The following is a 22,922-nucleotide window of genomic DNA, read 5'->3' on the forward strand; positions in this document are numbered from 1 at the left end:
AAACGTGTTACCACATCAGTTTATTTTATTAACAACGTAGGCTATAATCAACGGCCCATGCCTAATAATTGTAATGGGAGGATCTCGCTGTAGGCTACCAAAGAAAGACAAGGCAATAAATGACTTATTTGTTATAAATTCAACCATACAGGGACCCCTCTTGTTTTTGCAATTCATAACACAGCTGACTTGCATCAGTCTTGCCTGTAGCCATAGTCTTTTCAATCAACTTTGCCAAGTCATGATGAGCCATTCATGGACAAGTCAGATGTCAACACTGCCACCATTGTTATTCTTATCCTACACAGTGACACTTATCTCAAACGTAGTGAACTAATAAGCCTACAAAAAAGGTTATTATGAACAATTCTCAGCACTATACATTACTACGACAGACACATAACAGTTTCACTCATGCCTAAAGACATTTATTATGACTATAGCAGAAAGTGCTGACAGGAAATCGGACAAAAAGAAAGTGAGGCAAGACCTGCTACTCTTATGAAGTCTTCACATCTTTCCCTGATAACCATCTTCGATTTCATTCACATGGCAGCTGTATGACGTGGCAAATACTCCCCAAATAATCACATGTGCCTACATGGGACCAACAATGACGCAAACCACTTTCTTGAACTATTTGAGGGAAGATCATGCTGTCTTATTCATTGGCTCATCAGATTGCTAGGTGGATGTGCTGATGTGAAATAGGGTCTTCCGCACTACTCAGAACACAGGAAGCACGTTGCTCTTTGGGGTGAAAGCATGCTGTTCCTCACAGCACTGCAGTTCTGTTAGAAGAGTCGACTATACGCTTGTCCTCACTAAAGTAGAGAATAACATCAGCCGTTGGAGGTTATCCAAGCAGCTCTTAACCTGAATCATGAAGAAACGCAAACTAGGTACGTTTTGTTTTCCTGTGAATTCGTTTTAGAATTGATCATCAATACTGTTACATTTAGAGAAATGTGAAACTTCAGTAGTTCAGGAGCCCTGGCTAGTATGAAGTAACAAAGGAGGATCCTCCGAGTGTAACTCTGGAAGAATGGGCTCCATTTACAGTTGTTTGTGTGTCAGTTCTCTCTTTGTCTCTGTGTGTCTATCAGTTACACAATACAGATTTATAGTCTATTGTACACAACACATAGATGTGTCCTTGTTTGGTTTCAAAAATGGCAACTGACCACAAAATGAAGACAGACACTGACTTGACCATTTAAGATCAACTTTTACAAAGACAATTTATCTGCTACAAGTGTGATGAATGTGAAAACAATCTTCATGTACAGTTAATTACATTAACTTGATCACATGGAGCCAAAAGAGGAATCAACGTTTCCCTCTGGGCCTAGAGTTCAGTTTTAAGGAACTCAGGAACTACGTGGTTGGTATGTTATTACAAGTATAAAATAATAATATTACATAATAACATACCAACCACATAGTTCCTGAGTTACTTAAAACTGAACTCAGGACCAGATGCAACGGTTGATTCCTCTTTTAGACTAGAACATTATAAAGTAATTAATTGAAGAGGAACAGCGACATGATCTTATTTCACTATTGTTCCTCCCTATCTCATCTTACCTTCTCAAAAATCCTCTAGGAAATCATTAGGCTATATTTAACTGCGGACATTCACAATTAATATGTTTTTTTCGGGTATCGTCTAATAGGCCCCAGGGGCAGAAACATAATCAAACAACCAGAGGGGTCAGCTCACAGTTCAAAACTGAATCCGGTGAGAATTTCACCAGCTCGGGATATAATAACATTCCATGCATGACTCTATATGAAGTCAATTTTACATTAAACCAAAATCCTAAGAGTGAAACACAGAAAAGCGTCCGTATGATGATGAGAGGTCAAACTCATTAAATGTCTCTTATAGGTTTGAAGTGGTTCGGGAGTCTTTCGAATCTTTCCCTTTCCAAGCGTTCCCAAACCAAGCCGGACCACAGGAAGTCCTCGGGATGTGAAGAGAGCTCAAGTGACACAACAGCGTTTGACAAAACAGTTGATGACATCACAACCAGCATGCACAGCCCAGGCTACGCCCGCTCCAGTGACATGTACACCCACGTCGGTACCGAGCCACGTAGAGATAGACCGAGCAGCCGAAAGGGCTCCAAGAAGAGCGATAACAAAACAGGGGTTGATAAAGAACCGGGACAGAGAAAAGAAGCGGATTATGTACGACATTCCCCCCTACTGAGTGCTCTGTCCGCTTCCAGTCTTTCCAGTCTGGATCTGCCCCTATCTGATCGTAATAAAGGAAGGCCACTGCCCATGGTGCCAGTGCCCTCCCCCTCGGCCAGTGCCACCAAAGGCCCATCCAAAATCATAGCTGCAAAAGAACCTAAGACCTCACCGCTCCATAAACCCTTCCGTGGTTCAGACTTAACGTTAGGATGTGAGGATCATTCAGTGATCAGTACAGCCATGGTCGAGCCCACTGCCACGAAGGCTGAGCCTGTGCCGTCGCCCCACACCCCTCAACATTACCCCGAGGCAACAAGAGCTCTCACCCAGGACTTGTATGTTGTGATGGAACCTGTCGCTGAGCCAGCCAACCACACAGGCGAGGACGCATTGGAAAGGACGGGGTCAGAGCAATTACTGGAGACACTAGACAGGTGAGATGCCCTTTATCAGTTTGGTCTCATCCATGAGGCTCTTGGTAACTCTGAAAATACTGAAAGTGAAATGTGAGTAATCCAATCTTGAAAATATGAAAAGCGCGTTTTCTGACCATAAATCTGACTCAATGTGTGTTAAAGAACCGTTCAATTTATTTAAAGAGTTTGGAAACGTAGAATACGGTATCAAGCAATACAGACATGCGCGCTGAGGGTCCCTCCCTGTCTCCTAATAACTTGTTTCTCCGCGGCTTAGTCGAATTCTGAATCTTGCTTCAATTTAGTACTTGACATTGAGATTGAAATACAGTGCACGGGCATCCGGTCAAATCTATGTCCTGCGATAATAATCGGGTTATGGTGAGATTACCTTCTTTATAATATTGCTAACTTTGCATTCTAGAACTTTAGCAGTCAGCATCGCATCAAAATCCCATGTTCATACAGGTCACTGTTTATTAGACTGTTTATTTGTTATGTTGACTGACCTAATGCAAAATTAATTGCGATAGCCAGTGGTCTTTGCGACATTGCTCATTGGAATAGCATGTAAAAGTAACAGCGATTTAAGAATGTTATTTAGAGACAGAGATATAAGAACATTAAATCCCATGTTACATTTGATCAATTATACTTTAATATGCTTCAACCATTAACAATGCATTCAACTTTAATAATCGAATAGCTCCATGAAATGAAATGCTCACTTGAGTGATCAGCCTTATTGCACCGTAGCCTACAGTAAGCGGCTACATCGTTTTGTCATTTGTAGCCTATACGGACTCTAAATATTATGTAATGCACTATTGCTCAAGGAATGTGTCTGTTTCTCCTCTTCTCAGCCCAAAGCATGACATGACTGTGAAGCTGGGCAGTGCTCTTTGTACTGGAATCAGAGAACAACGCCTGTTCTTTCAGCTGTCACTGTGTGACTGATAAATTGGTCAGACGAGTCTGTTCAAGTTGACCTCCTATAGTAGTGATGATAACCGTTTTTTTTAAATCCAGATTTTAATAAAAGGAAAGTTCTAAACACAAAAAGACATGAGACAGAATAGCTTGTTATCTTTTTTAGATATTACATTTTATGTCATTACAGTAATAGGTCTGAGTCACATTTCCGTGGAGAGTTGGGGACCCTATGCTCAATACTTTTGAGTCCAGCGAGGTTCAAAGAAGTGTTGACACAGATGTTGACACAAAGGCATTTGGTTGTGTTTTTCCACTGTTAGATGGGAAAGGTTGACCCTCTTTCATAAACCTCTACAACATGTGACGTAGAGTGTCTGTTTTCTGAATGCACGTTGGCAGTGTCAAGAGAAGTACATTTAAATATGATGCCGGGATTATCTGCTTGTCTGTGTGTGTGCTTATGTGTGTGTGTGCGTGCGTGTGTGTGTGAGGGAGTGTGGGGTCTCTACAGCTGGCTGAGTGTTGTTGGCCAACAGTGTTTTAATGTGGTAGAAATGTATTTCTCATCTGGAGGGACCCTCCCAACCAAATACAAGGACATTCTGTCAAACATTCAATAGACACAGTTTGCTGTAAGTGCCATATTATGTATATGAAAATCGATCCAAAAATTGATTGGATACTGTATTATCATGGCCAGATTGTTGTTTCCAGCTTTTCCATTGTCCTCTTAGTGTTTAGGGATCTACTGGGGAGCCGTGTGTGTTGTGTGAGCTTGTCAAGAGGCCTTGGCTCTTGACAAGCTCTCAGGGAAAAAATGCAACTTTCTGAGGAACAGCAGAGTTGCGAAAATGTTCAGAGATTCTCAGAAGGACACTCACAGCCTCACTCACAGTATGACCGCACGTCCTCCCTGAAAGAGGTTTTGTAGACTGTAGCAAGCTGGTGCTGTGGCAGATTTAGACTATGATAAGAAGGATTGCTCTATGTCAGTCCTACCAATACGTAATGTACCTTATGAACAAAGAGGATACAAGTAATCCAGGAAATTAAAAGCACATTTTTCCCTACGTCCTTAAAAGTTTTTTTGGGCCACGTATCTCTATCCAAAGAACACCTCATACAAACTCATTTTGAGTCCGAAAGCATTTATTTTTTTTGCTCTTCACATGTTGTCCTCTTTCTAATGTTTCTCTGTGAATTGGATGCCTTGTTTGGTCATGACTGTTTGTTATGACATCATAACAATAACATAACATTGCATGAAGTGAGATGTACAGATGTAAACACAAAACAAACACACACAAACAATTGCATATATATATGTATTAAATGTATTGAGCAATATGATCATGAAACAAATCCACATTCTGTTGTTTCTTTATCCTTTTAGCCCACTGGATGCCATGAACAGTGGTGAATATGTAAAGGTAAGAATTTCTTTCTCTCTCGTGGATCTAGGATTCATAGGCGGAAATCCCGGGGGGACACGACCCCCCCATCCTGGGAAAAATATGATTTGTCCCCCCCAATAAATCCCTGTACTATGTAATTTCAATAATATTAATAATACGCAATGAAAGCGCTTTGCTGATTATGGATTATGGACACAATGGCGCTTTTTTAATGTGCTATGTGTTACAGCAGTCATTTTGGTGTCCCCCTCAGGAATTGCTCTTGAGAAAATGTCATATAATTGTCCCCCCCAAAGTTGATAGCAGATTTTCGCCACTGCTAGGATTTAAAACCATGATAAAGGCCTCACTTTAGACGATAGGAAACTGTCAGGGGGACCAAGAATGCTTCTGAACTTGTACTTGTTGCAAAATGTGAATAAACTTGAAACTTTTAGTAACCAGGACGATCCTGAAAAAAAGTATGGTTTGAAGAAAACTTCTGATATTTGCAACTGAGCAGTTGGAGGGCGTTCTTTAGCTGGATATTGAAGCTAGTCACCTTCTTATTATTAGAGGGGGTGTTTTTTTTTAAATCTCCATGCCTCGCTGTTTTCATATGAAACCAGGAGAACCCTGTTGAGGTTCCTGTGTGCTCAGTGGTCAAGCTCTAATTGAATTAGGATTGGTGACAAAAAAAAGAGTTTGGGACTCCTGCCCATTCCTAGAGATCCTTCACGCCAGCAGGGTTACCATGGGCAACAAAGCCCAATCTGGATATGACTAGTTGTGCCTGACAAAGGTGAAGAGGGAGAGAGAGAGCGAGAAGTGCTTTCAATCCACAGTCTTACATTCGCCTTCCCTCTAACTTTCACAAACATCCCAGTTGTCTCAAAGGGATGAACCTGTCATGAATGATAATGGTGATGGAATTGACGCTATTAATTAGGTTTCTAGGTCTTTAGGTTGTCTCTCTTTGTTTTGAAGTGTATTGGACCGACGCCAAACCTGATTCAGTGTCCCATGGGACAGACTGTTGAATGGGTTGGATAGGGACTGCTGAGAAAAACAATACATCAGCCAGGATTAATGGCTGGGAACAATTGTTTGCAGCCGGTGTTCCTCCAGAGTGGAGAATTCCACAAACATTTATTGAGTTGGTGACCGGGGAGCTGCTTGATGTACAGTGTCTGTCCCCGTTTGTCTAAAGACATGACAAAGCTTTGCTGACTGATGGGGCTGTTTCACAAGAACGTTTCCTAGACAACTCACCCAAGACTGTGCTGTGATGCCGGTGTGGGAATGCCAGACATCTCCTCTCTCTCAACTCTTTCGAACCTCGCTCAGTCTCTCTCTCTCTCTCTCTCTCTCTCTCTCTCTCTCTCTCTCTCTCTCTCTCTCTCTCTCTCTCTCTCTCTCTCTCTCTCTCTCTCTCTCTCTCTCTCGCTCTACCCTTCCTGCCCTCTCTCTCTATCCTTTTTAATCTCCCTCTCTACCCTTCCTACCCTCGCACTCTCTTTCAACAAAACAATGTAGAGCTCTGCATGATACAGACACAGAGACCAGCATTAGTAACAGACTGGTCACTAACATTAGGGGCAAACACAGTTGAAAGTCTGTCGATTCCTATTCTTTTTTTGGTTTTGTTAGCATCTCTTTGACATCGTCGGCCATGTTTGTCCTTCCTTCTCGGAAGTTCTCCAAGGACAGGTTCTGGTTGGACGCTCCGACGGAGAAGCAACGCAAGGAGCTGGAGGAGGAGCTGAAGCTGAGTGTCGGCATCCTGCAGAGCCACGCCTGGTACCATGGACACATCCCCTGGCAGGTCGGACACACCTGCCGTCTGTCACACGCACACACACACACGCTCGCGCATACACACGCACACGCCTGCACGGGCGCACGTACGCACGCACGCACGCACGCACGCACTCACGTACACACACTCACTTACACACATGCGCAAACACACGCAGGCCTGCACCCACATACACACATACGCACACACACACACACACACACTCACACACATAAGCAAATACATGAGCACGATCAATCGCATCTGAATCCATCGGGATACACTGAAAAAGCATTTGCAAACAAAGCCCTCTGTGACATTGGTTGTTTGAAAAAGCAAAATAAATACATTTGGATTTGATTTGAAACAGGTTGCTGAGTCTCTGGTGGAGAACCATGGAGACTTCCTGATCAGGGACTCACTCTCCAGCCAGGGAGACCATGTTCTGACCAGCCGCTGGACTCACAAGACTCTGCACTTCCTTGTCAGCAAAGTTGCGGTCCGGTCCGGTGACATCTCCAGCCGTGTCCAGTACGCCTTGGAGGGGGAGCGTTTCGACTCCGTTCCGGCGCTGATTCACTTCTACGCGGGGAACAGGACAGCGCTGACCCTACACAGCGGAGCTGAGATCCATCGTCCTGTCAATCGGACGTTGCCCCTGAGGTACCTGGAGGCTTTGTTTGATACGGGCGGACCAAGGAGCTATGCGGTGAGCTCTCCTTCTTGCCAGAGGGTGGCGCAGAACAAGACTGGCGATGGAAACAGAACAGGCAACACCTGCCCCTTGAGGTGAGGTTGCATTTCATAACAGGGATTCGGTGGGTGTTCAGGCCCTTGTTATGTTTGACATGAGGCTAATCGTGTTTGTTGTAATTGTTCACCCCAAATTTGGTTTGTGCGTGTGTGTATGTGTCTGTTCGTTTGTGTTCAGCCCTTCGCATGTTCACCACAAGGGGGCAGTCTGGAGTTGTGAGCTTGGCAGCTTGGATCGTCTCCAGCCCTCGTGTACTACTGGGGAAAACCCTCTGTCTCCTAAATTCAACACCAGTGAGTTGAAGCTTCTCTGCAGATAGCAAAAAGGGTGTAGCTCAGTGGTTAGTGCTTTTGACTGCAGATGAAGAGGTTACAGGTTCAAATGCTCCCCTGTGCAAAATTTCACGAGCATCTGTCTGTTTAGCATCTGCTAAATCAATTCATTTCAGTATAAAACAAATTAGTGCTAATTTAAGTTCTGCCATAAATGAAGCAAAACACTATCATCCTATTTTTTACTTTATTCCATGATACCAAAGCTGACCACAAATTTTTACAACACGTCACTGCATATCTGTTATTAAGATACTAGTGAACATAGCAATTATCCTCAATAAAATAAATCATTTGTTGGTTTACGTAAATGACACAGTACCTTTACAGAATTCATACCTATTCGTCGTCATTATCAATCTCTTTTCGCTTTCCTCCTACAAAACACTTTTCGCCACAAAAACATTCCAGAGGATAAACAGAGCAGTAAAATGATCAGAAGTGCTGCCAGTAATGTAGCTATAACATCAACAGAGTGGTACTGAATCCAGGACATCCTGAACGACTGTGTCCTCAAATGAGGAGCTCCCTTGTGTCTCATGACGTACTCGATCCAGAACATGGCCTGGTCCAGCGGCTTCATGGGCTGGTCCTTGTGCAGCCTAGAGAGCCTCTGCATGTTCTCCCTGTAGGACGGCTCCTCCAGCACCGCCCTCAGCGCCTCCAGGAAGTTGTCTCGGTTCAGGTAGGCTATGTCCACCACCTTGGCGACGCCTTTGGCTTTCATTCGGGAGAGGTTGTCGCTCTGGTCGAACATCAGAGGCAGGCCGAGGATAGGAACGCCATGGTAGATGGCCTCCTGAACTCCGTTGGTTCCCCCGTGGGCCACGAACACTTTGGTCTTGGGGTGTCCTAAGAGGTCGTTCTGGGGCAGCCAGTCCACCAGTAGGGTGTTGTTGCCGAGAGCGGCGGGCCTCTTCCCCGTATGCCTCCAGATGACCTTCTGCGGTACCTGCGCGAACGCGGCAGCGATGTCCTCCGCTGCGTCGTCGGGGAGATGTCCCACCAAGGTGCCCAAGGACATGACGACGACCCCGTGTTCCCCAGAGCTCTGGACGAAGTCGGCGAGATCCTGGGCGAGCGGCTTGGAGGGCTTGCACTGGAATCCGCCCATGTACACAATGTTGGGCATGGTGGGACGAGGAAACTCAAAGGTGAAGTCGTTCCTCATGAGCCAGATGTCCGCGTCCTGGAACAACTCCATGTAATGAACGTCCGGGCCAAAGTAGCGATGGACAAACGACATATAGGTCGAGTCTGTGACGTACGCCACTTGGAGTCTTGTAAACAAATACATAAAGACGTTTATTAATCTCTCATAAAACGTCATTTTATCAGTCAGCTCTGACCCGGCGATTGGGACGTAGGACAACGGCGATGGGGCGATGCACTGATGTCCCTCGCCCTGGATGGTCCACCTGACATTGAAGACTTGAGGAAGGCCGAGTTTACGTGCAATCAGTGCCCCTCCGCCACCGGCCGGGTCGGACAGAACCACGTCGTACTCCGCTTCTCTGAACGCCTTCATGAGCTCCTCGTTCTCAAACGTTTGCCCAATCACCTCGACCAGATCTTTGTTAATGTTATAGAACTGTTTCACGAGATCGATCTCCAAGGCTACACGAGACCAAACGGATCCTCCTTGACGCCGTAAATCCAGCGTTCTCTTCACAAACGAACCGAAGACCTCTTGGTCGATTCCAAAGTTGGTCGGGAGGGTGACCGATGTATAGAAAGGGGATTCCGCCTTGATGTACCAGTTGACCGAGGGTCGAATGACTGTGATGTTGTGGCCTCTGGCGTAGAGCTCTTCGATGAGAACCATCATGTTCACCCAATGGCTCCCGTCCAGTGGGAACACCAACACCTTCCCTCCCTGGGCTGGAAGCAGACCAGCCAGCAGTAGGATCCATGTTGCCAGGGCTGGAGGATGCATGTTTAGGTGGAGCTGTCACCTAATAGACAACACATACAGAGTTGTGAGTTTGTTGTCAGAATAACTACAGTAGCTTTGCCTCTGAGATAGATACACATGCTGTATGTCTTGTCCAAGACTCTGAATATCCTACATTAAACAAAACCGACTGCAGACTATCTAACAGTCTACATTCCATATTTGCTGTGTAGAGGTAGCAGATGAATGTTTTGTCTTTAGAAAATGTTGTCTTCAGACACAGAAAACGAAATAAACTGTAAATCATTGTGGACAACAGCACAGTTGTTTCCAAACCTGCTCTGGGAAATATAACCCCTTAATGTCAGTATGTATGTCAGTAATATATTTCTACTGTATATCTGATAAGAAAGATTGTGGGCTAGCATTTTATCACTTCGATACTGGAATAGATGCATTCTCAATTTTATGGTCGTGTTTGCTTAAAATAATTGTATTTCTTGCACAAGATCAGATCTTGCTTCTTGCTCCACAGCTGGAAGAGATTATTGCGCAACAGCAATATTTTTTGTGCAAGTTCCCTTTCCCCTTAATCCATTTGTACAAAACCCAAAATGTAGAAAAGCTCTCCAAAATGTGTTTACATCGGATCCAGTTGCTATATCACTGAAGTTTAATTTGCCATTGTATAACAAAACTTAGTTTTGAATATACAATTTAATGAAATTCACTCTCTGCGATACCATATGATTTATCACCACATGTAGAAGAATACTGCATTGAGAGACTTCATCTGATTAGGAGGATAATGTTGGAGTTCTTTTTAGCACTTTTGATACAAGATTCATTACAAAGTCTTACCCAGAAAATCCCAATCGATAAATAACCTCAATCTTTGTCAGATGTTCAGCCAATGGATGACAATTGGAACGGTCACTCTGGAGAATGTCTGCCAAAACACTGCTCTGGAACATGAACGTACACTCCCGTATATCCGAAGGAGCAGTGTGGCATGGTGTTGGGTTACACTCTTTTATGTAGCCTAACGTAAACCAGGAGCTGCTGTGTCCAAGGTTCACTTCTTTCTCGTACGCAGTGAAACAACGATTGGGCAGGGACTGGGAGGCAAACATCACATGCCTGATTTTGGGGTACCACGAGTTTGCGCGTGGAAAGCAGACTTACTTTGGAGTAGGTGTTTGAAAATGTGTAGGGGGATAGGCTTTTTTATGTTCTTAAAGTCAAATTGCTAGAATACCTACTGGGATTATTATGTGCTTCTTAAGTCATTATGGCACATACTTTGGCTGCAATTGAAGGGGGTCACAATTCTACACTCCAATCACCTCAGTGTTACAAGACTACACACTGAGGGTTGGGATCCAAGTGCAGAGTTTATGAAACCATAAGTTACAGACCAAGGTTCGCTGGACAGGGTAATAGGGACAATCCAAAGGCCAGTGCATAAGATAAACAGTCGAGAGGTCTAAACACAACTATAGTTAAGAAGGAGAAAAACTTAGCCTGAACTAAAGTAGTACCATTCCTTAGCAAAAAGAGTACAAAGAACTGAGGGGTACGAATACACATGATGAGCACAGGTGTGAGGAATTAACCAAACTAAGCACAGGTGAAAACAAGGTTTATGTTCTGAGGAGGCAGTGCACTGCTTTCTGTTGAGCTGCTGACACACAGGCAGTCATTAGAAAACCTTTTTTCTGCCTCACGTGTTGTGAAAATGTTGGAGCAAACTGTTGTAGGACAGAAGTCAACCTAAAACTGATTGTATCAGGACTCTATCTACTTATTAGTAGCTATATAATTAGCCACAGGTGATAAAGCCATTAAGCCACCTGCTGTACTTGTTTCTTATCTCTGTTAGTAAATGCTTACCGGATTTTTTACTAACTTAAAGAGCTAGTGCTGTGCCAAGGTCAATATTTCAACATTCTTGTATTTCAAACGCCCAATGTCAATTCTCATGTTAGAAACTGCAATGGTAAAATAATAGTTTACTACATAATAATAATATTCTAAATTCTGCTTGTTTTTCCAGTCCCCCAACACAGGGGTCAGCACCATCCCCATGGCAACCGAATGGGGATCACAGCCCCCATCTCAGCCCAGCCGCAACCCTCCCCCAACAACAACATCCGCCTCCCCCGCACCCCCCAGCCCCCGCACCCCCACAGCTGCCCCAGGGCAGAGGCGGACACAGGGGGCAGCCACTACGAACAGCCCAGCCTCCAGGCCAACAGCTACGTGGAGCGTCTCTGTGCCGAGGAAGGACTTGACTCTGGCCTAAGCCCAGGAAATGGCAAGAATGGGAATGTGTTCTTTTTTCCTGAGGTGGAGAAAGTGTCTGTCTTCAGGCCCAGCAGATATAGGTCCAAGCTGCTGCCCAGGGACAACAAGCCCCTGGAGATGGGCGTGCTGAGGAGGAGGAAGGAGCTGCTGGCTGAAGTGGACGCCAAGACCGCAGCCAAGCACATCACCAAGGCCGACTGCATGGTACTTCACCACGAACAGAGAGAAACAAGCATACGACACCTACACGCATAAACGAAGAACACATGCGTAAACACATCCAGCATAACTACCATTAGTCTTTTTTTGGTTGTTGACCTTCTACTATGTGATTACTGTGTCATCAGGTTGCCAGGATACTGGGGGTTAGTCCAGAGATGCAGAGGAGGATGGGAGTGAGCTACGGGATAGAGCTCCTGACCCTGCCTCATGGCCACCAGCTTCGTCTGGACCTGCTAGAAAGGTAGAGCGACTCGTGACCGCGGCCATGTTTGTAAACGAGAGGCAAATCCCCCAAGACACTGGTCATAAACGTACCCCTCACGTGTCTTTCTCTCTTTCACCCCACTCCACCCATCCCACCCTCCATCCCTCCCTCTCTCTGTCTCCCCCTCCCTCTGCCTCCCCCCCTGCCTCTTTCTCTCTCCACCCAACTCTGCCTCCCATCCCTCTCTCATTCCTAGGTTTGTGACCATGTCCATCATGCTAGCGGTGGATGTGCTGGGATGCACGGGCACAGCTGAAGAGAGAGCTGCCTTGCTACACAAGGCTATCCAGATAGCTGCGGAGCTCAAGAGCAGCTTAGGAAACCTGTTTGGTTTTGCCGCCATCATGAGAGCCTTGGAGCTGCCACAGGTACAATAGCCCAGGATAAATGATAGCCTTGGACAAATCTATTCTCTGTATTGTTCTGAGAATGCAAACCCCTGTGGAACGGTATCGATATTCAATTTCACGTCTCCTTTATGCTGGGAAATAAGGGTTGTTTGTGTGAAATCGTTCCTATCTAAGGATAGTTATTTCATACTTATTATATGTTGGGAAAATCACTGGTTGATAAGCTGTTGTTTCTCCTCTCAGATTTCCCGCCTGGAGCAGACTTGGATGTTGTTACGCCAGCGACATACTGAGGGCGCCATCCTCTATGAGAAAACCCTGAAGCCTTTCATGAAGAGTCTGAATGATGGGAAAGGTAATAATAATAATAATCTTATAAATAATAATAATAATAATATTAAAACGTTATGTTATTTTTGGCCTCTGTTTGGACCTGACAGACCTGTGTTTCTGCCCTCGTAGAGAGTTGTCCGTTGTCAAACACATGTTTCCCACATGTGGTCCCCCTGCTTTACCTTCTGGAGAAGAGTGTGGCGGTCGGAGAGGGGGTGGAGCCATGGGAGACAGTGGAGACCGGAGTGGAGGGGGTCATGAGTCATCTGGGGGCGGCACGTACCATTGCACAGCTGGGGGGGGTCTACCACACCAACGCAGAGACTCAATTACAGGGTAAGGGAGGGTGAGATGAATCCTTTTCCTCTTTCAGGGGTGTGAAGTACATGCTTTGAGTTGCATTGAACTGCCCAAAAATAAACAAATGGTTTCTGTATGCATATGGATGGTGAATGAGTGAGTGATTGAGAGAGTGAGTGGTGTGAGTGAGTGAAGGTTTGTGTGTGTTGTGTGTGTTTGTGAAGGCAGTTCGCTGTGCATGTATACATTTCTAAGTGTGTGTTTGTTGTTCATGATGCAGGCTTCCAGGAGCAGCCAGACATCCAGGAGCTCTTCCTCACAGAGTTCCAGATGAGGTTGCTATGGGGTAGTCGAGGAGCCGAGGAGAAGCAGACAGAACGCTATGCCAAGTTTGACCAAGTGTTGACAGCCCTGTCCAATAAACTGGAGCCCCCTCCTCGACCTCAGTGAGCCCCCTCAGAGGACCCTGTGAAAGGACATTTCATGTTTGTTGATTTTGCCCTTAAGTGACATGGCAAGCAAGTCCTGTCACTTAAATATGGGAAAATGTAATGTTTTGATAGCTGCATTTTGTTTATGTCTGGACATGGGACAAGGGATCCATGGGATCACAAGGGAAAATAAAAATGGTACTGATGTCAGGGCCAGGAGATCTGCACTACTGCAATTATTATACTTCTACTGATGCTGCTTTACAGGTGTGCCTTGCATAGACCTTTGTGACATATTACTGAGGCTAGTTTTGTGTTGTATCCCTGTTTCCTGTTACTATCCAGTTGTTTGCTAAATTATAAGTTTTAATCAAGTTCCTACTTAAAATGGGGCTGTGCCATGAGGACTAAAAACACAGGGAGCTTCAGTGGTAATGACAGATGTTGACAGATGTTGGATATTTCAGGTTGTACAACAATGTATGCTGTTTGGACAGTGCCTTACTTGTGACTTGTTTATTGTACATTATCACTGACTTTCTAGCTAAGAAGTTAATCATGGTACATGTATAGCGTACGTGTGTGCGGCTCTGTATAATAGGTTTTCATATAGGCTAATCAATCAATCCATGATTGCACTCTCCAAGAAGTGTCAAGAACAGTGTGAGAACAGTGTTGTTTAACCCTGACCACCAAATAATACAGAGACATTTCCAAAAGGAATGTAAAGAAAATTACATTTTATTTATGTATGGTACTTAGCGCTTGATTAATGAAGTGTCTGTAATAAATACGGTATGCAAAATTACAGTGTCTACATTGACTGTCTACATTAACTGACCAATGATAAGGTCCACTGATAGCTTCACATTGATTAGTTATCAATGCTCCGATAATTATATCCTGTCTATGGTTCTGACTCATGCCAAGTTTTAATTATATCATTTCCAGTAACCTCTGCCCTGTGCAGTGTTGTGTGGATAGCAAAAATGCATTATGGGAATTGGCGTTTTCTAGAAGCATATGCCTTTTCTGTTCAACAGAAAATAGAAAAATAAAACTACAAATTAATGCCCCCTAGTTGTCCGTGATTTTTTTTGGTCGTGCAAGTCCATTTTGGTGTCCCACACACGTAGAGCTAGCTGGGTTAGCATATTGACATAGGCTAACAAGTAAAGACAAAACCAGAATGTTTGTTAACTTAGCTGCATTGTCTTTGCTTTACTTCATCCCAGTCGAGGGTGATTTTTTGGGAATTTACTGTCACATATCTAGCAGCTGTAATTGCGATTTCAACCCAAACCTTAAAGGTAGGTATCAGCGCTTTTAACTTGGGTGGGGTGAGATCAAGCTACGGGAACCTGTCTTAACTACGGTAGTTTGCTAGTTTCTTACCCACCGTCAGTGAACTTGCTAGCTAGTGCTAGCTAACAAAAACGTCAAATGTAAACCATGGGTTATGTTGTCTAGCGCGGCTGTCTCGCTCTTACATAGCCAGTGCTTGCTAGCTAGCTGGGTAATTTGCTAGTTGGAAGCAAAGCAGCATAAGCTAGCTACTGTACAGTAGCTAGTGCTATCATGTTAGAGCTAGTAGCTAGATGTTAACGTAGTAGCTGCGTATGTCAGATGGCTATTTTAACTTGTCAGCTGTCAAAAAAAACAGTTGTGCCAACAGTACCACGACTGACGCTTGATCTGTTGTCACTTACTTAGCAAGGCAATCTGAGTTACATTTACATTTTATTTGGAGACGCTTATAACACAACCGAAGTTAAAGTTAAATCTGACGTTTATCTTCCGCCCATTACAGATCTGGAATGGGACCTCTACAAGAACATCTATGGACAGCATCTGGTCCAGGACATAGTTTCAGAGGAGATGTCGAGGTTTCTCCAGAAGGAGAGCCCTGACCGACCCCTTGTCTTGTCCTTTCATGGCTCTTCTGGGACGGGCAAGACTCTAGTCAGCTCCATGTTGGGAGAACACCTCTATGGCAAAGCCATGGGCAGCCCTTATGTCCACCAGTTTGTGCCCACCCTACACTTCCCCTTAACAGGCCGTGTCAAACAGTACAGGGTAGGATACGTTTCTTATATTTCCCAACGTCACATACCCTATTTGTTTTCCCAATTAATCAACACAACTACGATGCAGTACATACACAGAGTCGTGATTACTTCTGTACTTTGGCCTCTTGTTGACAACGTAGCATTGTTCACCAGCATTTGAGTAGAAGACTTGGTATCACCTTGTAAATATCAATTGGCCAACAGCATTTTACTTGTTGAACATTTGTTTTGACATTTTTGCCTCTGCTCTGTCTCCACCACTTTGTCTTCGCCTCGAAGGAGGATCTTAAGAGGTGGGTGGAGGGAAACCTGACCACCTGCGCTCGCTCTGTCTTCATCTTTGACGAGATGGAGAAGATGCCGCCAGGCCTGGTTGACATCTTGGAGCCCTTCCTGGGTCCGTCCCACGTGGTGTTCCAAACCAACTACCGCAAAGCCATCTACGTCTTCATCAGGTAGCACATCCTAGCCAGCGCTCACTGACCTGTGAAAGTTGTCGCGAATGTCCTTGACTTCACTGTGTGTGGATTGTATATGGGCCTCTGGACTTATCTCTCTTTCTCTCGCTCTGTCTTGCTCTTCGTTTCTCTATTTGTCTCTGTCCCTCTCTGCCTCTCTCTCTCTCTCTGTCTGCCTCTCTGGTTCTAGTACCACTGGGGAGAAAGTGATTAACCGTCTGGCTGTGGAGGTCCGTCAGGCTGGTAGGGAACTAGAGGAGATCAGATCGAGGGACCTGGAGGACAGCATCTCCCAGGCCGTGTTCAACAGCACTGGAAGTAAGAACCGCCGTTCGGTGGGGGGGGAAAGAAAAATCGGAGAACTTTACACAAAATGTTGTGGTGTTAAGGCCCTTGCACACTGAGTCCGAAATTCGTGTCCGAAACGTAAAAAAAAAAAAATACGACCTCACGTTATGTCAATCGCGCTTACACACTGCCTCTGCGTTTTTCGCATCCATAGCCACCGAATTTTGAGGCTGACGATTGCGATACGAAAACTTCGCACTCAGTGTGCAAGGGCCTTTATTCTCCAAGCTTTCCTCATTTGCTACTTCAGGAGGTATCCTTTTCTAAAGAGGATTCTGTCTCTTCCGTCTTCCCTCCCTCCAGGTGGTTTCTACCACTCCAGCATCATCAAGGAGAAGCTCATCACCAGGTACGTGCCCTTCCTTCCGCTCAGCAGACGCCACGTGGAGCGCTGTGCCCGTCAGGAGCTGTGCCGGCGGGGCCTGGGCCATCGCAGTGACGTGGTCGAGGCGGTAGGGGGAGCCATGCTCTACTCTCCTCAACAGGGCCAGTACTTCTCCACCACAGGCTGCAAGTCTGTCCCTGCCAAAATCAGCCTCTTCCTTTGAGCCCACAGCAGAAAGAGGACCTGCCGAAGAGATCCTATTTGGAGGAACTTTTTAAAAGACTTGGACTGAATTCTAAGTCTCTCCGATGAGTTGAGAGTTATAGGTTTTCTCCTTCAGCCTAGTGAGACATGTAAAGGGAAGAGCTGGGCTGCCGTTGCCCGGGCACTTAATTGGCCCATAGCAGCGTTGGAATTGACTGTCAATATTCTGGGCTGGACCCAGATCACACGGTATAGGAGAGGTACTCTGGTCCAAAGACTTCATAAGGCGAGATCTCTTCATAATACCTCTTGCTCCTCTACCTCAGAGCCAAGTTACCCTTTAAGTCATGGTGTGACTGGACTGACAGTATAGATTATAAGGAGGTATTGAAATCAAGACTTTAACCTTGTTGGCCCTGGTTGAAAAGAGAATGGTGCCTTAACCTCTTAAACATATTTTGGGTGGAAGGAATCAGTAACATAGAAGTAATATATTGCATCATGCTGTTGCTGTTCTCTCATCGGAGAAGTCTGGAATGGAGACTTGCAAGAGGAGGAAGTACCATGTCAGACTGGAGATCAGGCGACCTTTAAAGGGTTAGGGTTGAAAAAAAAGTAATTGTTCTTTTTAAGTACAAAAGATTCAAAAGAGCAGTTTTTGATAGATCATGTTGTTGCTTTGTGATGACAAAACATCTTTAAACCAGCAGGTGGCAGTAAAGACTACTTTGGATAGTAGAGATGAAGTGAAACAAGTTGGTGCTTTCTAATTCTTTTCATTATTTATTTAGTTGTATTTACCATTTTAACATTTGGGGACAAATTTTGTTTGACTTGCTAAATCAATTGTTTGAATGCCAGTATTTATTTCATAAAACTGTATGTACTATGTTTACTAAGGTATTTTAATGTAAGGATTTCCAGGTTTTAGCTCAGATGTTTTTAGAAATTGCTGTGGAAGAAGACCAAATCAATTCTACGGGTCCAACGTGCAATAACTACACAGTTGTTTGACAAAACATTACTGATTGGTTATCAAACATTTGTGTAAATTGAGAGTTTAAAGATGAGTGATGCATGCATAAATCTAAATAATGTACTCTACCAAAAGGTACATGTATGCTCAGCCTGAAAAACTTGATAGTCAATTGTCATCCTGAAATAGCTACATTAAACTAACTTCTCTACAGGGTTTTCATACTGTAGAATACCACAGTACACTGTAAACAATATAATATTGTAATGGCGTTAGTGTGAAAATATGGCATACATATGTAAACAAACATGGTTGTTCCACTGCCAGAGTTACAGATGGAATAAATTACCAGGTAACATACTGTTCAAAAGTTTGGGGTCACTTAGAAATGTCCTTGTTTTCCATGAAATCACATTCAGTTTGAATAGGTAGAGAGCTAAATGAAAAGGAAATAGTAATTGACATGGTTTGAAATCATCTTTTTTTATTATTGAAATAATTGTGTCCTTCAAAACTTTGCTTTTGTCAAATAATAAGTTAAGGTCATCTGAAGAGATTTTCTCCTCCCATGCTTCCTGAACCACCTTTCTCAAGTTGGATTGGCTTGATGGGCACTTATGTACCATAGCATCAGGCTGCTCCCACAACAGCTCAGTAGGGCTGACATCAGCTGGCCAATCCATTAGACAGAATATCAGCTGACTGCTTCTTCTCTAAATAGTTCTTGCAGTTTGGAGCTATGCTTTGGGTCATGACCTGTTATAGGAGAAACGTGGCTCCAATCAAGCACCTTCCTTCTTCAAGATCCCTTTTACAAATCTCTCCCTGTACCCAAACACTGCCAGACCATCCCTTGGTCATCACAAGCGGCCAGTTGAGGACCTGTGAGATGTCTAGGATGCTACGTCGGTGGGTGCTTCCGTTAATTCCGAAGGGAAATTGCAACGTTACAGCAGTCCTGCCTGTTTCTCAAACCAGACACGCTAATGCATTTGTCCTCTTGCTCAGTTTGGCTTCATGATCCAGGCCTACCTCTCCTCTCTCTGCTCTGGTTTGAGCCCGTTTGTGCCGTTCCGCAAAGGGAGTTGAACACAGTGTCGTATGAGAGCTTCAGTTTCTTGGAAATTCCTCACAGGGAATGTCCTTTGTTTTTCAAAACAAGAAGAGCCTGATGAGTTCCGGAAGAACGTTTGTTTCTTGCCGTTCCGAGTCTTTAATCGAACCCACAACTGCTGACACGCCAGACACTCAAGTAGTCTAAAGAAGGCCGGTTTTATTGCTTCTTTAATCAGCACAACAGTTTTCAGCTGTGCTAACATAATTGCAAAAGGGTTTTTCTAATGATCAATTAGCCATTTCAAATGATAAACTTGGATTAGCAAACGCAATGTGCCACTGGAACACAGGACCGATGGTTGGTGATAATGGGTTTCGGTACTGTTATGTAGATTCTCCATTAAGAATCAGCCGTTTCCCGTCCGTATAAAATAGTCCTTGACAACAATAACAAAGTCCACACTGTCAATTTGATGTTATTTTAATGACCTTTTCTTTGAAAAACAACAATTTCTTAGTGACCCCACACTTTTGAACGGTAGTGTACATTGTGTTTTGCACCATTAAAAGCTTGAACTGTTTATTGAGGTAAATATCCAATGTCCCACTTTCCTGTAAAATATGAGATTGAGCTTATACATGAACTTTGTTTTGACTGTCAGTCTACAAAATCAACATTCCTGAGCTTGATTCCATGTGTTCGATGTTCTGTAATAATTGTACTATTAGTTTTTCTCCCTGTTACACATAAAGTGCCTCATAACCATGTTGATAATGGGCCTGTGCTAGGTTGAACACAGGGGCCACTTGGTGCCAAACTCGTTCTGGAACCAACACACAAGTTCCGTCCTTGTCACTGAAAATAAACATCCAATTCAGTGTTCAAGCATTGTCATGAGTTTCGTGTCATTTAAGTACCCTATCTGTCCATTTTGATTGATTCGATAAATAGATTTACAAGCTACACAAAGTCGTTCTAACAGGAGCACACATTGTGCACACAGTGTCTAAATGTTTTCATAGGGTTTCAGACCGAGCCTATATAACACTGGTGTGAAGTAACTTGATGACAAGTTCAGTCAAGACAATCACGTATTAGATTTCAGCATTTATTGTTACATGACATGGACATGTAGGTTTGACTTTGGCGGAGTGGATGATCTAAGGGAAGCACTCCCTGCCTCCTCGATGCAACATACAGACAGCATGGGGGAGAAGGGGATGGTGGAGGGCGGCAGCAACATGATCATACAACAAATGGGCTGAGTGTGTGCGTATCCGCGCGGCCTTTTAATGCCGTCTTATCGGACGTGGCCCAATGGGCTTGTGCTGGCTAACACAGGTGTGGTAATGAGCGGATGACGCACGCTGCCCGATTGCCCTGCCTGAACTAGCTGCGTTTATTTGTGTCACCCAAATAAAGTTACAGTGTTGTTGGACATGGGACACAATTAGACACACAAACACATACACTCATTTACCATTCACTTTGTACCATAAACGGCAACCTCATTCTCTCTTGCATCATGAGTGTAAGCTTCCCAGATGGGTTCTTGTGGTTCTCTGTTAGAGTCGGGGCTACAACCAGCTTACTTTTCTTCTCTTCTACACTTCAGGAACGTGTCTTTCCTCGGATCCTGCATCAGATTAGGATGCCTGTGTATAAAAGCTGATGTTTCTTTTGGCTCCTTAGTTTTGCTCTTTGCCAGTTGGTCAAGTTGTAACTTTGCACGTTTTTAGCAAATTACGTACGTAAGCTTCTTCTTGAATGGATTCTTGGAGGGGTCAGTCCTTGAAGTGGATGTATGCACCCTACCTCTGGCCACCTCAGCTGGGCTTGATGTTATGAATATGAAGAGAAGCAGATCTCATCTCGCCCTGACCCAGATGGGTGGGATCATATTGGCAAACACACAACAGGAAATGAATACTTTCTCCACAGGAAATGAACAGGTGTCAGAGGTCCTCTGGAGTGTGTGTGTGTGTGGCGTGGTAGGTATGATATGTGTGTCGATGTTTGTGAGGATGCGCGACACACGCACACGTGATTTCTTTTTGTCACAGCAAAAGTGTTGCCAGAGAGATGTCACTTTCTCCAGGATCACAGTCCATCAGCTTACAATGTTCAGAGATGCCTCGAACTCATCCTCACATCACAGTGATGACTTCATTACCCCCCCCCCCCCCACCCACCCACCCACCCCCTCAGTGAGGGTGACCAGCAGTCAGAGGGTCAGGGCTCTGAGAGGCCTCTTCACCCTAGCTGCCGCTGTTAAAGGAAAAGCTTTTCTGTATCGCCATCCTCCGGACAATGAGACGCCCATATAGCGCCATGATGACCCCCCTGGTCCCTCCTCCACCTCTCCCAGGCCTGACCCCAGGGCCCGCGTTCACACGCTCCCCAGGACAGCTGGACCGGCCTCTCCCTCTCCCTTTCTCTCTCTCGCTCTCGCTCTCTCTCTGTCTCTCTCTCCTTCACTCTCTCTCTCCTTCACTCTCTCTCCATCTCTTTTTTCCTCTCTCTACCTCCCTCTCTCTCTCTCTCTCTCTCTCTCTCTGTCTCTCTAACCCTCTTTCTCTCCCTCCCTCTCTCTCCATCACATTTTACACCTCTCTCTCCCTCTCTCTCTCCCCTGTCTGTAAGGCCACCCCTCACTCTCCCTGCTCCAGCATCACAAATCGGGGGGTGTAAAAAGCCACTCCCCCCACCCCCATTGGGCAACAATGGGCCTCTCCCGCCCCCCCCCCCCCCTTTCCTCAGCCACATCTGTGAGTGCCCCTCTGTTTTCTCATTCTTCTCCCTAACCGCTCCTTTCTTGGCTCTTATTCACTTGTAAATGTGGCCAGCGATACTTCTGATGGGTCTTTTATCCATGCGGCCGGGGTCAGGGGAAAGGTAGGGGAGAGGGGACTGGGTAGTGTGGCTACAGAGGGGGGGGTGGGGGTGTGGGGGGTGAGGAGGAGCGGGAGGGGGGGGGGGTTATGTGGGCCAGAGTAGTGGGGACAATTGTGGACAAAGAGTTAAACCCTTTTTTGTGAGCGCAGTCATTTGGGACGGTTGGGCAAACCCAACTCTTGCCTGCATTCCTGCAACCTCCTCTGGCTGCTGGAACAGCACTCTGAGGAGATCAGAGGAGGAAACAAGGGCTGACCTGGGACCATCCTCCTCTCTACGCATCTCATCTCTGTCAGTGGGCAACTCGTTCTGCAACTCAGCCAGAAGGGTTACTGCCCCATGGTGGCAAGTCGACCAACATCTGAAAGGAGCCTTTAGCACTTGTAGTGTTTCCTCAAAAACCAACTGCAGATTTACACCTTTGTTAACACATTGGATGAGAAAAGTCTATAGAGGGAGAACAGGAGACAGAAGTCTTCCCTATTGGATGTAGTGTGTGTGAGTGTTTGTCTGGGGCCTGTTAGCTAAACAGGGTACGACTGGGAGGATGGTGGAATGACCATCAGCCACCATGGTGTCATTGTGTCACATAGGGTCAGTGGGTGTGTGTGTTTGTGGGGGGGGGGGGTATATGTTATTTTACCTTCTGCTCTGACCCC

The 22,922-nt window shown here is 45.0% G+C and overlaps 4 protein-coding genes across 5 annotated transcripts in view; 2 read left to right on the plus strand and 2 right to left on the minus strand.

The window, feature by feature from the left end:
• The window catches only part of gldc (glycine dehydrogenase (decarboxylating)), a 133,824-nt gene that overhangs the window by 8,608 nt on the left and 102,294 nt on the right, over positions 1–22,922 (minus strand). The window lies entirely within an intron of this gene.
• Positions 604–14,736, plus strand: sh2d3cb (SH2 domain containing 3Cb). 2 transcript variants are annotated; one of them, XM_062451648.1, is made up of 12 exons: positions 604–902; positions 1,892–2,636; positions 4,945–4,981; positions 6,642–6,770; positions 7,114–7,532; positions 7,675–7,790; positions 11,780–12,234; positions 12,378–12,493; positions 12,714–12,885; positions 13,111–13,222; positions 13,330–13,536; positions 13,781–14,736. In XM_062451648.1, the coding sequence occupies exons 1-12, from the start codon at positions 884–886 to the stop codon at positions 13,948–13,950; spliced, it is 2,697 nt and encodes an 898-aa protein (XP_062307632.1). In that variant the 5' UTR covers positions 604–883; the 3' UTR covers positions 13,951–14,736. The 2 variants fall into 2 exon arrangements, with proteins under 2 accessions (XP_062307632.1, XP_062307633.1); XM_062451649.1 differs by lacking the exons at positions 604–902; positions 1,892–2,636 and adding an exon at positions 2,825–2,999.
• LOC134012041 (UDP-glucuronosyltransferase 2A1-like) lies at positions 8,003–10,694 on the minus strand. The gene is made up of 2 exons (XM_062451654.1): positions 10,585–10,694; positions 8,003–9,784 (listed from the first exon to the last, which is right to left on the minus strand). Exon 2 carries the CDS (start codon positions 9,763–9,765, stop codon positions 8,185–8,187), a length of 1,581 nt encoding a protein of 526 aa, XP_062307638.1. The 5' UTR covers positions 9,766–9,784; positions 10,585–10,694; the 3' UTR covers positions 8,003–8,184.
• On the plus strand, positions 15,059–20,241 carry tor2a (torsin family 2, member A). Its single transcript, XM_062451660.1, has 5 exons — positions 15,059–15,241; positions 15,742–16,007; positions 16,280–16,455; positions 16,649–16,776; positions 17,110–20,241. Exons 1-5 carry the CDS (start codon positions 15,121–15,123, stop codon positions 17,352–17,354), a joined length of 936 nt encoding a protein of 311 aa, XP_062307644.1. The 5' UTR covers positions 15,059–15,120; the 3' UTR covers positions 17,355–20,241.

Source organism: Osmerus eperlanus, chromosome 25, assembly GCF_963692335.1.
Source record: "Osmerus eperlanus chromosome 25, fOsmEpe2.1, whole genome shotgun sequence".
Lineage (NCBI taxonomy): Eukaryota > Metazoa > Chordata > Actinopteri > Osmeriformes > Osmeridae > Osmerus > Osmerus eperlanus.

Coding starts and splice junctions, on each gene's coding strand:
- LOC134012041 (XM_062451654.1), bottom strand. CDS start 9,765: ATGCATCCTCCAGCCCTGGCAACATGGATCCTACTGCTGGCTGGTCTG.
- tor2a (XM_062451660.1), top strand. CDS start 15,121: ATGTTTGTTAACTTAGCTGCATTGTCTTTGCTTTACTTCATCCCAGTC. Junction 15,242..15,741: donor TTTCAACCCAAACCTTAAAG/GTAGGTATCAGC, acceptor CGCCCATTACAG/ATCTGGAATGGGACCTCTAC. Junction 16,777..17,109: donor CGTGTTCAACAGCACTGGAA/GTAAGAACCGCC, acceptor CCCTCCCTCCAG/GTGGTTTCTACCACTCCAGC.
- sh2d3cb (XM_062451648.1), top strand. Junction 12,494..12,713: donor CGTCTGGACCTGCTAGAAAG/GTAGAGCGACTC, acceptor TCTCATTCCTAG/GTTTGTGACCATGTCCATCA. Junction 13,537..13,780: donor CGCAGAGACTCAATTACAGG/GTAAGGGAGGGT, acceptor TTCATGATGCAG/GCTTCCAGGAGCAGCCAGAC.